The sequence below is a fragment of the Lissotriton vulgaris genome, chromosome 3_1 (assembly GCF_964263255.1).
Source record: "Lissotriton vulgaris chromosome 3_1, aLisVul1.2, whole genome shotgun sequence".
Taxonomy (NCBI): Eukaryota; Metazoa; Chordata; class Amphibia; order Caudata; family Salamandridae; genus Lissotriton; species Lissotriton vulgaris.
The window spans coordinates 337318255-337332270 of NC_141689.1; the positions used below are offsets into that span (position 1 = coordinate 337318255).

Here is a 14016-nt window from a genome sequence, read left to right on the forward strand (position 1 = left end):
GGAAAAAGAGACTGAAGAGGCCCGTACCCTCACAGCAGAAGAACCCGGGCAAGGCTAGAGGGGCCGAAGCAGCCCACTCCCTCACTCCTGACAGAGCTTCCATCCAATGCCAAGACAGGAAGAGGAGGAAGAAGCTGAAGAAGAAGCCCAGAAAGCCCAAGGAAAAGAGGGAAGGAAGGCAAGCTCCCTTTAGATGGACGGCAACAGGCCAGCCATAACAGCGCCAACAGTGATAAGCTGCCAAAGCAAGAAGAACAGCCCGGGGCCCCAGAAAGACTGGGCAGTCTACGGCCAACAAGGGAGCACTCAGAATCACCCCAGCCCTCAGTACAGGGGCAGGAATGTGAGAAAACGCCCAGCCCCAACACTACGAGGGGCAGCGCACACGACCTCAAGAAGCAAAAGCAACATACAGAAAAGCCACGGAAAACCAGCACGCGAAGGCGACCAGAACACCCTAGCAGAGCGCAAGCTATATACCAGCTACCACTACCCCACATAGGGTACGTTAAGTCCCAAGATATGGGAACCTCTTCGGAAGAACTTCCGCAGCAGAGGAAAAAACAAAAGGACCACGGGGAAAAACACCCCGCAGAAGGCTTGACAAGCAGCCCAAGCAAAGCAGGCCTAATCTCAGGGCCGAGTCAGCGCAACAACTCCAGCAAACACACACACACAAAGGCAAGAAAGGGCCGTCCAGCAGCCAACAATGCCAAACTCCTAAGGAGGACTCAATGGCCAGAAAGCATACCCCACAGTCAGAACAAGCGGCCTAAGAAGGCCCAGAATCAGCCCAACTTAGCAGTCACTGAGGAGAGGAAGGAGGAGGAGGAGGATAAGGTGGAGGAGGAGTAGGAGGAGGAGAACAGAGCTCCGCCGGGATCCTTTGGATGGCAGAGTCAGCCGGGCCATGGAACAACAGGCTGCGGTCAAACGGAAGATCAATGAGCAGCTCCCAAATATTTTCAGGGAACACACGTCCCGAAGCCAAGCATGGCGACAAAGGGCGACTGAGGAAGCCATGACCCATCCCAGCACCTCTGAGATGTCTAGAGCGGAACGGAGAATAAACGCCGCTAGCTCCCGGCCATCCACAGCATGATGACGTAAGTCCACCTGGACCGTCACTTGGGACGCTGCGGATCCCAGAGACTCAGCTGAGTCCCAAAAATAGGAGGAGGCCCGAGCCAAAACACACAAGGTGTTAAGGGCTCACAGGTCGAGGTGAACATGTTGCGCCCCCTAGAATCCAACCAGCGGGCCTCCAGGGACGGCGGAGTCAACAGTGGCGGCGGGGAGGGAAAACCTCGGAGCGAACCCTCAAAGGGAAGTAAGATCGCCCTCCCACCAGCGCCATGGTGGAGAACCTCCAAGAGATGATCCACCAGAAAGTGAGCAACCAATTCACCCATGCACAAAATGCCCACGGCCGTGGACTCCGCATGAGCAAAAGCCGCACCCGCCTCCGTAGGGCCCTGCGGTGGAGAAAGCAGCTCCTCCGTGGGCGACGGCTGCAAACTATAGCGGCCGTCCCCGAAGCCAAGCGGGACGGACAAGGGCCAGACCTGGAAGTCAGAAGGAGCTGAAGAATGAGGGACCTGCCGCTCTTCCAACTAACACCCCTGCCTCAGGAAAGGCGGGGAGCCGCCCTTCGATGACGCCGGTGAAGATACCACGAAGAGACCAGTCTCCGGAGAGGACGACACCAATATACAGCCTGCATCCGGAGAAGACGGAGCGTCCGAAGACTAATCTGCAGCACGACTCCTGCGCGGAGCCGTTGAGTCCGCCGCCTGAGGCAGAACGTCGGCACCACCCGGCATCGCCGGACAGGGTTCCTCCCAGTCACACCGCATCGAGGACCGGAGTGGAGCCGGAACAGAACTGGCCTCAGGGCGGCACCGGAGCGACGCCGACTCGACCGCCGCCGAGGCAGCCACCTGCGTGGAGGAACAAGAAGGGGTTGGGGAGCGACACAAAGCTTTCTGCCAGCCTCGGCCCAGAATACGGCGGAGATCGTCCAGCAACCCATGTGGTGGCACCAGGGACGATTCAACCTCCGACAAGGCAGCCGCCCATGGGGAGGGATGAGAGGGTCCAGAAGAGAACTGAGATAGCCACGACCCGGAGCGGGACAAGGAGGGTCCACCGACCCCTGTGGCTCCACACGGCCCAGCCTTTGCCAGTGCCATAGCTGCATCACCTCAGCCTTAGACAGGACTGTAGGAGAGTAGGGTCTGCTTCCTATGGTCACCCCCACTTTTTGCTTTTGCTTTACTGGTTTTCGACTTAGATGTGGCTGTGGGCCTGCTAATCAGACCCACAGCCCAGATGCACTCTCTCTAAATTTACCATGTACTCTAGGTACATCCACAATGGGGAATTGGTTCATCTTGTCAGCCCCTGTAGAAGTGTACAATAGGTACTCAGGGCATAGGTGTAACCAAGGCTTACCAGGGGCTGCAGCATGTATTATGCCACCCCTGGCTGGCCACTCAAATAGACACAACTGGCTGATCACTCAGCTGGGGTAAGGTCGTGTAACCACCCCTTGCTTAGGTGTAGTATTCCTATGACTACTTACATATAGACACATAGTAGCCTATAAGTCACTCCTATGGCAGGCCTAAACAATCCTGGAGGCAGAGTGCTTGATTATGTGTGAGATGGTGCTCTAGCATGAGCTGAGCCTGTCTGCAGCTTTCTGAACCATGTCCTTATAGCTGTTCTATGATATTGCCATACCATATACTCTTAAGTGCATTATGAACCTCGCGGTTAAATGCTAACTTTGGTTTGGCTTTATCCAAACATGTCGTGTAAAGTGTCATACGCTTAGGAATACTACCCCCTCGCCAATTCTGGCGATGGGGGTACTATTCCACCCTTCTACAGGGAGAAGACATATTAGTTCTGACTATCCCGGTTAAAGTTAACCAGAGCCCCAGCATCACAAAATGGATGCTGCTGCCACAGTCACAAGTCTGACCTCCTGCTGCTGCGAGTCCTTCCAATCATCCAATCACGGAGGTTTGGACAATAGGTTTCCTGCTTGGGGAGGTGCGAGCACCACCCCAGACAGGAGGATGTGTATTGGGACAGGGAGGGCTGAATAGATTGAGACACTGCCTGTAGCACACTAGGTGCTTCATGCATACCCCAGTTCAAACCGGTTGCTGGGGCACTCCAGCCCCAGCTCTGGCACGTAACTGGACAAAGGAAAGGGGGTGTAACCACCCCGCTTCCTGGTACCACCCATTGGAGGGACCTAGTGAGCAAACCAGTCCCCTTTAGTTGTATAAAGGTAGGAGCTGACCCAGGAGACTTTAGATTAATCCTGGAATCGACTTGAAACGAAACTCTGGACTCTTCGACATTCACCTGAGCTGAAGACTGAAGAATCTCCCTTGTGGCCAAGGAGTGACCACCCTGGGCAACAAGGCACCATCCAGCAACTCAACAGCTTGCCTTGTCCCCGTTCCCGCCGGAACCCGAGCACAGAGCCCGACAAGACCTCGACTCCCGGACCTCTCTGACCCCACTGCACGACTCCAGCACAGCTGAGTCCCCTGGAAGGCGTCGGAACCCGTGGAACCAGGCAACTTGGAAAGTCTTCAACTTGCTAACAGCGCAGATCCTGAGGCATTATCGAAACTGTGCACTGGGGACTGAGACACCCCGACACCGAGCTCCACCTGCACCGAAGATCAGCCCTCCACACTCCACGAGATCTGCGTGGGGCCCTTCTGCTTGTATTCTGCTCGACGCGTTGTCCGGTTGCTGGCCAGTTGGCTAGTAGCCCTGTGGCGACGATCCTTTGACAAATCCATCACTGGTCTGGTTGCTCCAGACTGGCCCTTGCTTCCCTGAAGAGGTGAAGTACCTCAGACCCTCCTGGTCTGCACCAGAAGCTCTTTGTGTATCCTGCGTGGGTTGCCTTTGCTTAGGCTTGTTCGCTCCGATCTTGAAGCCGACCCCTCCATCTGCGAGAACCTTCGTGGGACAGCTCCTCTCCAGCACCTGGTCATCCTCGATGCCTCCTGGTCCGCGTGGCTGCAACAACAAGCTTCACGACAGCACCTGATAGCTCCTTGACGACGTCTGGTTCCTTCCTGGTTCCACCCGGTCACTGGCTAGTGACCTAGACTCTGTCCCCTCTGCTTTCAGGTCTTCTTCAACTCCGATCCACCCTTGGATCCACCCGGACATCTTCCTCCTGGTCGCCTGCAGCATCTTCTTCCAAGGCTCCATAGGAAACAACGCAAAAACCCGACACACTTTGACACCTATGCACCCGCAGCCCGTGGGTGAGGTAGCGCGAGTACTTCGGTGCTCCTGTAGGAATTGACTATCTTAGTGTCTAGTTTTGTTGGTTGTGTAATCCTAGTTAGACCGGAGGTGTCCTAAATCTTTGTTACTTACCTTTTTACGTTCCTATTGACTTTCTATTTACTCTCGCGTGAGTGTACTGACACTGCACACGCCACCTGTGAGCCTCCTACTCCTAACCTAAGGGTTAGATAGTGTAGCCCCAGCGATTCCTTAGGCCCTAGGCCTCTTCCTTTCCCAAGTCGTGGTTCTTATACCACTTACTTAGTATATGGTTATACGCGCCCCTAGGGCCTAATTGTAAATTGTGCTATTTAAAGTATTTCTGAGTGTAACTTGTTATGTGCTTTTGCCTCTGATCTCATAAAGACTTCAGAGGAGTGTGTTAGTGAATAAATACATATATATTTATATATATCCTGTGTGGTGTCCTTTCATTTGATATTCAAGGGGTTGCATATGGTAAAACAGCTGGCTTTACACGCCCTCAAGAGTCTTTCAGCCTAAGACTGTTCTGTCCACGCTACCTCTAGGATAGCTGGTCTATAAGGTTGCCTTTACAACCATCACCATAAGGGTTCTTTGGACTGGTGCAAGGTGTTCACTAGAATAGTGAACATCATATACCAGGCCAACTTCTGACAAGGACCACCTGGTCAAAGAACCGAAAGGGGCTCGGGGAAGCGACCCGAGCCCTGGCGACCTCCCGCGACACCACAGGGACTCCTACGGGAGTTTGCGGTGAGGCAGAGATGCAGTGGTCTGAAGGAGGTGCCCCAGAGGATCCGCACCCCAACAGCACCACATCCTCCAAGCCTGGATTCGAACCAGTCTGCGCCGGGGTCGGAGCCAGAGGCAGCGATGCGTAGGACCCCGCGCAAGGCAAGGGATCCACTGATGCCCTAAGAAGGGAAGGAGGAGGATACACCAGCAAAGCCTGCAAAGCCACCGAGTAGGTCTCCGTCTGGACTCTCGACGCCCCAATACCGGGACACGGTGGGTAGGACGACACGTGGGGCCGCATCACCCGCAGAGAGCCCACGCCCCCGGCAGGCCAGAAACCAGCCCCCGGGGACAAACTGCAACACTTACTCACCGGGGAGCAACAATCACGTGACATCAGAGAAGGGCGGGGACGACGACCACACCGTATCTGAAGCTGTCCGCCAAAGCAGACCGAGGAGAGGACATAGACCTGGAGAGCCACGCTGAGAGAAGTTTCATCCGGCGCTCAAATCCTCTACTTCGGCTTCAACTGTTGGCACGCCACACGATCAGTGGTGCCATGATCCTCCCCCAAACACCACCTACAAATGAGGTGAGGGTCCTTCGCCGATATAAGACGCCCACATGACGTGCAAGTCTTGAAGCAAGGAGGCATTTGCACGCTGTTCCACAAAGAAGGGACAATGGAAGGAAAAAATAGGGCCCAAACAGGCCTGTAGCAAGGACCAGATCTGCGTTGCACGCGGAAAAGGAGAAAAAACTGATGTAGGCGCGCTGGGGTGGGTCTTATGTGACCTCGCAGACGTCACATAGGCAGACGACGCCTGGGCGCAGTCGCCTGGTGTCACCCTGCCCCCGGCACGCAGGGATGCTGTGGCAAAAGTTTTCCGAATCCAGTCTCACGCCTGGGGATAATTCTACGAGAAGGAATCTGCGGCTAGTAGTCTCTATCACATACAAGCATATTGTGATGGTTAACAATGAAATGTTAGAATGAAATCTAGAGAAGAGGTGGTTATAATAGGTAAAATGGCAGAAAGTGTGATGTGTAAGAAGCTTTACAGTTAAATGGAATTGATGGAAATATTGTAAGGGGGAAGAAGTTAGTGTGTCAGTTAAACAGTCCCTTTTAAGGTTGGATAAATACAAAAGTGGTGGAAAAGGATGCTAGTGAGATTAGGTTAGTTATTGTTTTTAGTTAGCAGAAGTAACAAGGCTGCGGACTTGAACAATTCTTTGTTGGAGGTAGCAGTTCTAAACCCCACAATTCCCCATTTGCAGCAAACTTCAGGGATGTTCAGACAACCATAACAGAGAACAGAAGCCATAAACTGGGTGTTAGATTCATGTTCCACTTTGGTGAGCTTTGATCTGTAATGATGACAACATCAACAACGATGTTCCCAAGAAATAACCAGGGTATGCCAATAACTCCAAGTACCATAGTATCTCTGGCCATATTCCTGAGGACACTTATAGGCTGTGGCTTCCTATGTTAGGCCTTCGGATAATTGTCACTAGTCACCACGACATGTCCATTACATGAGCTGAACATCTTTGCTAAGGTCTGAGACACATTGGTGACCATGGACTCGTACTAGTTACCTCACCAGCTGTGTGCTAGAGGATGTCTATCGGGAATTTAAGGTTAGGGTGTTCATCACGTTACACTTTCAAGTATTCCTCATTGACATAGAAACTGAGTGTGGAAAAATTCCATGAGACCAAAGTAGTCTGCTAATTTCAATACGATTCAGGAACCTCACGCCCTGGCTATTCCCTCTTTTGTTTCCCATTTGGGAGTTATATGCTGTTGAAATGCGAAGTCTTTTTTGTCCATCACTTTTATTATAAAAAAAGCATCTTGATATGTCAGGAATACTCCATCTTCACATGGCCCAGAAAAAGACAACTTTAAGCAAGGCTTCCTACTTTTCGCCCTCTTCAGACTTACCAACTACACAGTGGCGTCACTAGGGGGGTGCGGACCGCACCGGGTGACACCCTCACATGGGGTGACACCATCTGGTTACACTGTGTGAGTAACACAGCTCTGCAGCTTCGCCTCTGCTCTGCTTTATCATCAGGAGGAACCCTGAGCCTAATGAAATGTTGTGTCTCTCTGACAAGCGCAGAGGCTGCTCTCTCATGCTCCTTGACGTCATCAGTGAGTATCAGCCACTCCCCTCTGCTGGTTATTTGATGTTGATGGGCTCACGCTGAGCGGGATCGGATCAATAGATTAGCGCAACCGCAGTCAGTTCCTGCAGCCACCAGCGCGCAGTACGCAGTGTCACAGGTCGGGGTCAAAGGAAGTTGCCCAACTAGGCCTCAGAAGGCCGCTTTGTTTATGTTACATTTCACGAGTGGATTTCTTCATGTGAGCCCCGTGCTGCCTGCCCACCCTGGACTCGGAGCCCCTCTAGCATGCTCGACAGACAACTAATGTCGCCTCAGGACACGCTTGTCGTTCCTGAGGTGAGATTCGAGTGAGCAGCAATGAAAACACCTTACTCGGAATTATAATGCAAACTAAGTTTGACTTTTGGTTAATAGGCTTCTCCTGTGTTTATATCCACTGCAAGGCGCACTATATTTTTTGGTCACGTTTTCTCTGTAAAACCCTCATTTCAGCCGTTTTCTTCAACCCCATTCTGCTGGCCAGCCACCCCCCCTCCCCGTCCCTGCTGCGCTCGAAGGTGAGGGCGAGTGTGTCTTCTGTGTCTATTTAAACTTATCCTCAGCGCACAAATTCAAAGCACATTTCATGAGTTTATTTCAGTCACTTTGAGAAAAGCCGAGAACTGTGAGGGAGAAACCATGGGGGCGGGGGGAGTGGAAGGGGGGGGTGGAGAAGGCGACGAGGAAAGGGTTAAAAGAGCAGCAGGTGATGGAGGGGGTGCAGGCAGAGGGGGAGGAATGGTGCAGGCAGAGAGGGAGATGGTGCAGGCAGAGGGGGAGATGGTGCAGGTAGAGGGGGAGATGGTACAGGCAGAGGGGAGATGGTGCAGGCAGAGGGAGAGATGGTGCAGGCGGAGGGGAGATGGTGCAGGCAGAGGGAGAGATGGTGCAGGCAGAGGGAGAGATGGTGCAGGCAGAGGGAGAGATGGTGCAGGCGGAGGGGAGATTGTGAGGACCAAGGGAGATATGGTGCAGGCAGAGGGGAGATGGTGCAGGCAGAGGGGAAATGGTGCAGGCAGAGGGGAGATGGTGCAGGCTGAGGGAGAAATGGTGCAGGCAAGGGTGAGATGGTGCAGGCGGAGGGTAGATGGTGTGGACAAAGGGAGAGATGGTGCAGGCAGAGGGGAGATGGTGCAGACAGAGGGAGAGATGGTGCAGACAGAGGGAGAGATGGTGCAGACAGAGGGAGAGATGGTGCAGGCGGAGGGGAGATGGTGCAGGCAGCGGGCGAGATGGTGCAGGTAGAGGGAGAGATGGTGCAGGCGGAGGGGAGATGGTGCAGGCAGAGGGAGAGATGGCGGAAGGGAGATGGTGCAGGCAGAGGGAGAGATGGTGGAGGCAGAGGGAGAGATGGTGCAGGGGGAGGGGAGATGGTGTGGACAAAGGAAGAGATGGTGCAGGCAGAGGGGAGATTGTGCAGGCAGAGGGGAGATGGTGCAGGCAGAGGGGAGATGGTGCAGGCAGAGCGGAGATGGTGCAGGCATGTGAGATGGTGCAGGCTGAGGGAGAGATGGTGCGGGCAGGGGGTGAGATGGTGCAGGCGGAAGGGAGATGGTGCGGCCAGAGGGAGAGATGGTGCAGGCAGAGGGGACATGGTGCAGGCAGAGGGTGAGTTGGTCAATTCGGTAAGTTGTGAGGGGGTGACACCATGAGTTACCCGCAGCGGGTTCCACCAACCCTAGTTACGCCACTGCAATTACACACAAACAGATGACATTTTCCAGTGAGAAAACCCTGACGAAGTCCCACATGAGCTAAGCTGCCACCCTTCACATGCAATCAACTACACGTTACATGATTGGATTTGTTTGTGTGCCTTGCTATGGATATTCAACATGAAAACACTTTTTTAATAAGACACTTTTACTTTTTATGTAGCAAAAGATTTTATTATGTGCAATATTTTACATCAAGAATAAATTACAAAACTTAGCAAAAACGAACTGTTTCACATTTAACAACATTCTTTGTGTTTTAAAATAAATGTTAACCGAACTAGAATGACAGGAAGTAGCAAAGGCACAATTACAAGAAAACTTGTTCATAAACGATTTAATTGCATTTTATAATATTTGAGTAAATCTAATTTACAAAACAGAACGTAAAGTGCAGTAGAACATTCTGTACCTTTATTTTAATTTAAACAATGGTTTTTATAAATCTAAGCCATTCGTGTTGCTTTGTGCAGGTATCATGTAATTAAAGTTGAGTAGATTTCCAGAAAGGGGGCGTAGCTCTGAGGGCTGCTACGCTTATTTCGGAATCCGGAATTTAAGCCACAGCATCGGTGGTGTTAGAACTATGACATCCTAATCTACCACTTTTACTGGTTAAAAACTTCATTTAGTGGTCTAATGTTTGGCCCAGTAAATTGCTTAACGCATTTTCTCTAATAGGAATTTCTGAAATGCCTCTTTCTGTGAGCACGCTGCTCTAGGACACCTCTTATTGCGCCTATTCTCTGCCAACTGCTAGGGCTGCATTTGTAGTTGTGTCCAGTTTAATATACTCTTCATGGTATACAAAGTAGTGTACGATCGAGACCATAACTGAAAACCGGCTCATCGTTGTTTCTACGAGGTAATTTCTTGCAGCCATCTAGATCAGACCATCTGCTTTGAGCCACGGTTTACACTGTTACAACACATGTCTGGTCTTTTTAAAATTCCGCCCTGCTAGCTTAACAAATTGCCAGTCTCTAGGAATGCTAAGTTTCCAGACTGTACGCTATTTTAATAACCAGCATAAGATTAATTGTTTCTATTATAAGGTCCCTGAGTGTCATCAGTTATTTTAAAGCATGAAATAGGTTGTTCTCTTTTTTAATCTAGTGTTGATGCTTCATTTGGTAGGATTTACAAAAATTAGTCTCGGTTTAAGAGCTAACAGAAGGCTACTCTGAGAGCTCAGAGAACTTATGAAAGAATGTTTAAATACATTAGACACACTAGTGTAGATTGCCTTTGCTGTTCTAAGTCAGCACCTGAGCAACAAAGAACAAGAATTGAATCCAATAAACGGAGATAGTGAAGGTATGTATAACCCACGGATATGCACTTGTAAGGTTCTCCAAGTATTTCTTTAACAACTGTATCCAAGTGTGTTTCTCATATTTCCTCCAAAAAGCAGATATCTACGAAACAAACAGGCAGACGTGGAAAAAGAAAACAGCAAGTAAAAATTGCACCGGAATCATTCATATTGATATTTTGAGGTTCTGTTTATCTTCACAAATCATCTAACAATAAGACTTCTTATTTTCAATTAACCACTTTACCTCAGATGGTCCTTAATTCGTGTATTCGAACCAAATCTAAAGCATTTGATCCTCTTAGGTAAGTAGAGTGGATACAATTAAAAACAATTTATCAATGAGAAATCATTATGTACTTAAACAGAGTTTTCAACTTTGTAATAGATTTGAAACTGGCGCAAGACGGAAAAACCATTTTCAGAGTCAATTGGAGATTTGTAGCAACATGTCTCAATTACGCTTGTCTTCCACACTTGCAACCATGTCCTCGATCATATTCCAGTCCAATTTGCTTAGAATACTACCAGTGCTTTCAGACATATTGTCGAAATCATTGAGGCTTTGAGCAGAATGATCCTCCTCTTGAAGCAAAGACCACTAGAAGTAATAAAAGAAATACCAATAATCAGTTACTTTATTGTGTCTGTATCAAAAGCATTGCAGAATGAGATCAATAAACAAACATTATGTGTACACTAAGAAAATCATATGAAATAATAGCGAAATGTATTCTTTTTTTAATTTATTTTTATTTGTATTTACATATTACATATAATAACAGATGTTCTTTGGATGATCATCACGTCGGTCCTTTATGATGGGTTTTGCTGTTTAGCTGTGTTTGCCCCGACGAACTGGCCCACAAGAAACATGTAAAACTTATTGTCGCTGTTGTCTGGTTTCTAGTTAGAACATAAAACATACAACAATAGGTGGTGGTGGTTGTTTGTGACAGAAAAATACGACCATATTTGAGGTTGGACTATGCTTTGTCTATGGTGGTTTGAAGGAGTCAATGAATTTATCTAGTTTAGCCCACATCTCTGTGGGGTAAACTTCCAGGAGTGTTTCTGAGAGTGGTGTAGTCTGCCCCTCTAAGGAAGATCATCCAGTTCAGCCACTCTTTGAATGTGGCCTTGGCGGTGTCTTTCCAGTTCTTAAGTACTATCTTTGTCGCTTAAGTGAGGAGGAAGTCTAGGAGATTTCTGTCCTCTTGAGTGGAGATGTCTGGTGATATATGTGCTGTTATGATTGTGGCAAATTTTTGCCTAAGGCTGCAGCCCAGCGTTTTGTTTGTGTAGTCGAACACCTGTTTCCAGAAATTTTTGACTTTTGTGCATCTGAAGATGAGGTGTTCTAGGTCTCCTCTCTCTATTTTGCAGTTCCAGCAGGTGTTGTTGTCTCTTAGACCTATAGAGGCTAGGCGTGCTGGTGTCCAATGAGCTTGGTGGAGTAGCCAGAATTTGGTCTGTGCTAATACTGGGGATATCATGTTTTTAGATGGGAATGCCCACAGTGTCTCTAGTTCCTGTTTTGTCAATTTGGATTTAATTTGGGATTCCCAGTAGGTAGTCTTTTTGGCGTTAAGTTTGGACTTGGCGGGTCGGGGTAGTTTGTATAGGAGTGAGACTTGGTGCCCTGTCTTGTTTATGTCTTCTATAAACTGGAAGATGGATGGGGTTTGTTTGTGTATTTTTGATTTAGTTAAGGCTGTTTTGATAGCTAGAAAATTATAGAGTTCTATATCTGGGAGTTTGTGTTTGTTTTTCAGATTGTTGAAGGTGTATGGTTTACCTTCCGTTTCTAGTTATGCTGGGAACTGAATACCCCTCTTCTTCCATGTATTCATGTCTAGTGGTTTCCTCCTGTACATAATCTTGGGGTTAGACCAGAGTGATTCCCATTGTGAGTTTATGATGCTGATTTCCAGGTTGCGGTCTACTTTCAATAGTGGCTGTTTCGTGATCTTTAGGATCGGGTTGTTGTTGAGTGCTTGTTTGTTGGTTGTTAGCAGTGTGAGTGGCTCTGTGTTGTTCTGCATGGCTTTCTCTATGGCTAGCCATGTTGGTGTGTACTTTTGTATAGGGAGCAGCCAGTGCATCCCTTGTCTGGCTATGAATGCTAGTCGAAACGTTTTCAGATCTGCTAAGTTGAGCCCCCCATTTTGTTCCCCAGCCTCAGCTTACGGAGGCCAATTCTAGCTTTTTTCCCTCTCCATATAAATTTGTTGATCATTAGGTCTATTTTCTTGTGGAAGTCTTCTGTCAGTGGCAGTGGAAGCATGTCTGCTAGGTAGTTGATAATAGGCGCTACCATCATTTTGATGGTGTCTATTCTACTCCACCATGTGATGAACTTGGGTGACCACGTATCTAGTAGTTCTTTAATCTTTCCCTGCGTTAGCCTCTCGTTCAGTTCTAGGGTCCTTCTTAGGCTTCTTTTAAATTGGATGCCCAGATTTTTGACAGCTTTTGGCTGCCAGGCTAGGCCTGAGCTCCCTATTACTTCCTTTGTTGTGTGTATGTTGAGTGGCATACATTCTGACTTGTCTTTATTGAGTTTGTAGCCTGAGTATTTGGCATATGTTTCGATTGTATGCATGAGTGCTGGTATAGAGTGGGCTGGTTTGTTCGTTAATATAAGGAGGTCGTGCGCGTAGGCGGCAATCTTGGCTGTTGTATTGTTAATTGTTATCCCTGTGATGTCTGTGTTTGCTAGGGTGTCTGTGCTCAGAGGCTCTAGGGCTAGTAGAAACAGTAGTGGGGATAACGGGCACCCTTGTCTCGTTCCTCTTTCTAGTTCGAAGGGGCTGATGAACCTCCCTTTATGGCTATTTGCGCTTTCAGTTTTTTGTATAGTGCCATGACCTTCTTCGTGTACCCGTTCCCTAAGTTGTACTCTTGCAAGCATTTCTCCAGGAAGTGCCAGGAGACTCTGTCAAATGGTTTTTGGCATCTAGTGCAATTGCGACGGCTGTGCCTAGTGAGTTCGAGGAGTGCTCTATGACTTGGCAAAGGAGTCTTGTGTTGTCGTGTGATATTCGAGATTTCATGTATCCTACCTGCGTGTTTCCAATCAGCTGGGGTAATATCTTGTTAAGTCTCGTGGCCAGTACTTTTGCGTATATTTTGCAGTCTAGGTTAATTAGCAATATGGGTCGGTAGTTTTTGGGCCATTGTGGGTCCTTACCCTCTTTTGGGATCACAATTATGTTTGCTTGTGCCATTGTTTCTGTTATTGTCCCTTCTTCTGCGCAGTAGTTGAAGGTTTAGGTCAGAACTGGTAGAAGAAGTTCCTTGAACCTTTTGTAAAAGGGTGCTGTATAGCCGTCCGGGCCTGGTGCCTTGTTGTCTTTTAGCGAGTTTATGGCTATTGCTATCTCCTTGAAGTCTTGGCCTAGTGTGTTCGCATCTTTTTTCAATATCTTCGGTAGGTTGAGTCTTTTTAGGTAGTCTGTGGTGCCTGCTATGTCAATGTTGTTGTCTTTTGTGTATAGGTCTTTGTAGAACTCCCTGAAGGTTTCTAGGATTTCTTTGTGGCAGGTACGTGTTTTGTTGTGCTGGTCGGTGATAGTGGATATGCAATGCTGTCTCTGCTTGTGCTTGAGGTATGTCGCTAATGTTTTCCCTGCCTTGTTTGCTTCGCAGAGGTTGATTTGATCTGTTTATACTTTCTTATCACAGATCCGCCCTCTCGCTGAGGATTCTGTTAAATTCGTATTTCTTACTGTAAGTGCTAGACGGAGC

The 14016-nt window shown here is 48.7% G+C and overlaps 1 protein-coding gene across 1 annotated transcript in view; it reads right to left on the reverse strand.

Annotated features, from left to right (window-relative positions):
- Window positions 1–9103: 9103 nt before the first annotated feature.
- Window positions 9104–14016, reverse strand: part of CPLANE1 (ciliogenesis and planar polarity effector complex subunit 1) — a 2360818-nt gene continuing 2355905 nt past the window's right edge. Inside the window, exon 53 of the mRNA XM_086960545.1 lies at window positions 9104–10867. Within this exon, the coding sequence (XP_086816671.1) occupies window positions 10721–10867 (147 nt within the window). The 3' untranslated portion in view covers window positions 9104–10720. The remainder of the gene's footprint in view (window positions 10868–14016) is intronic.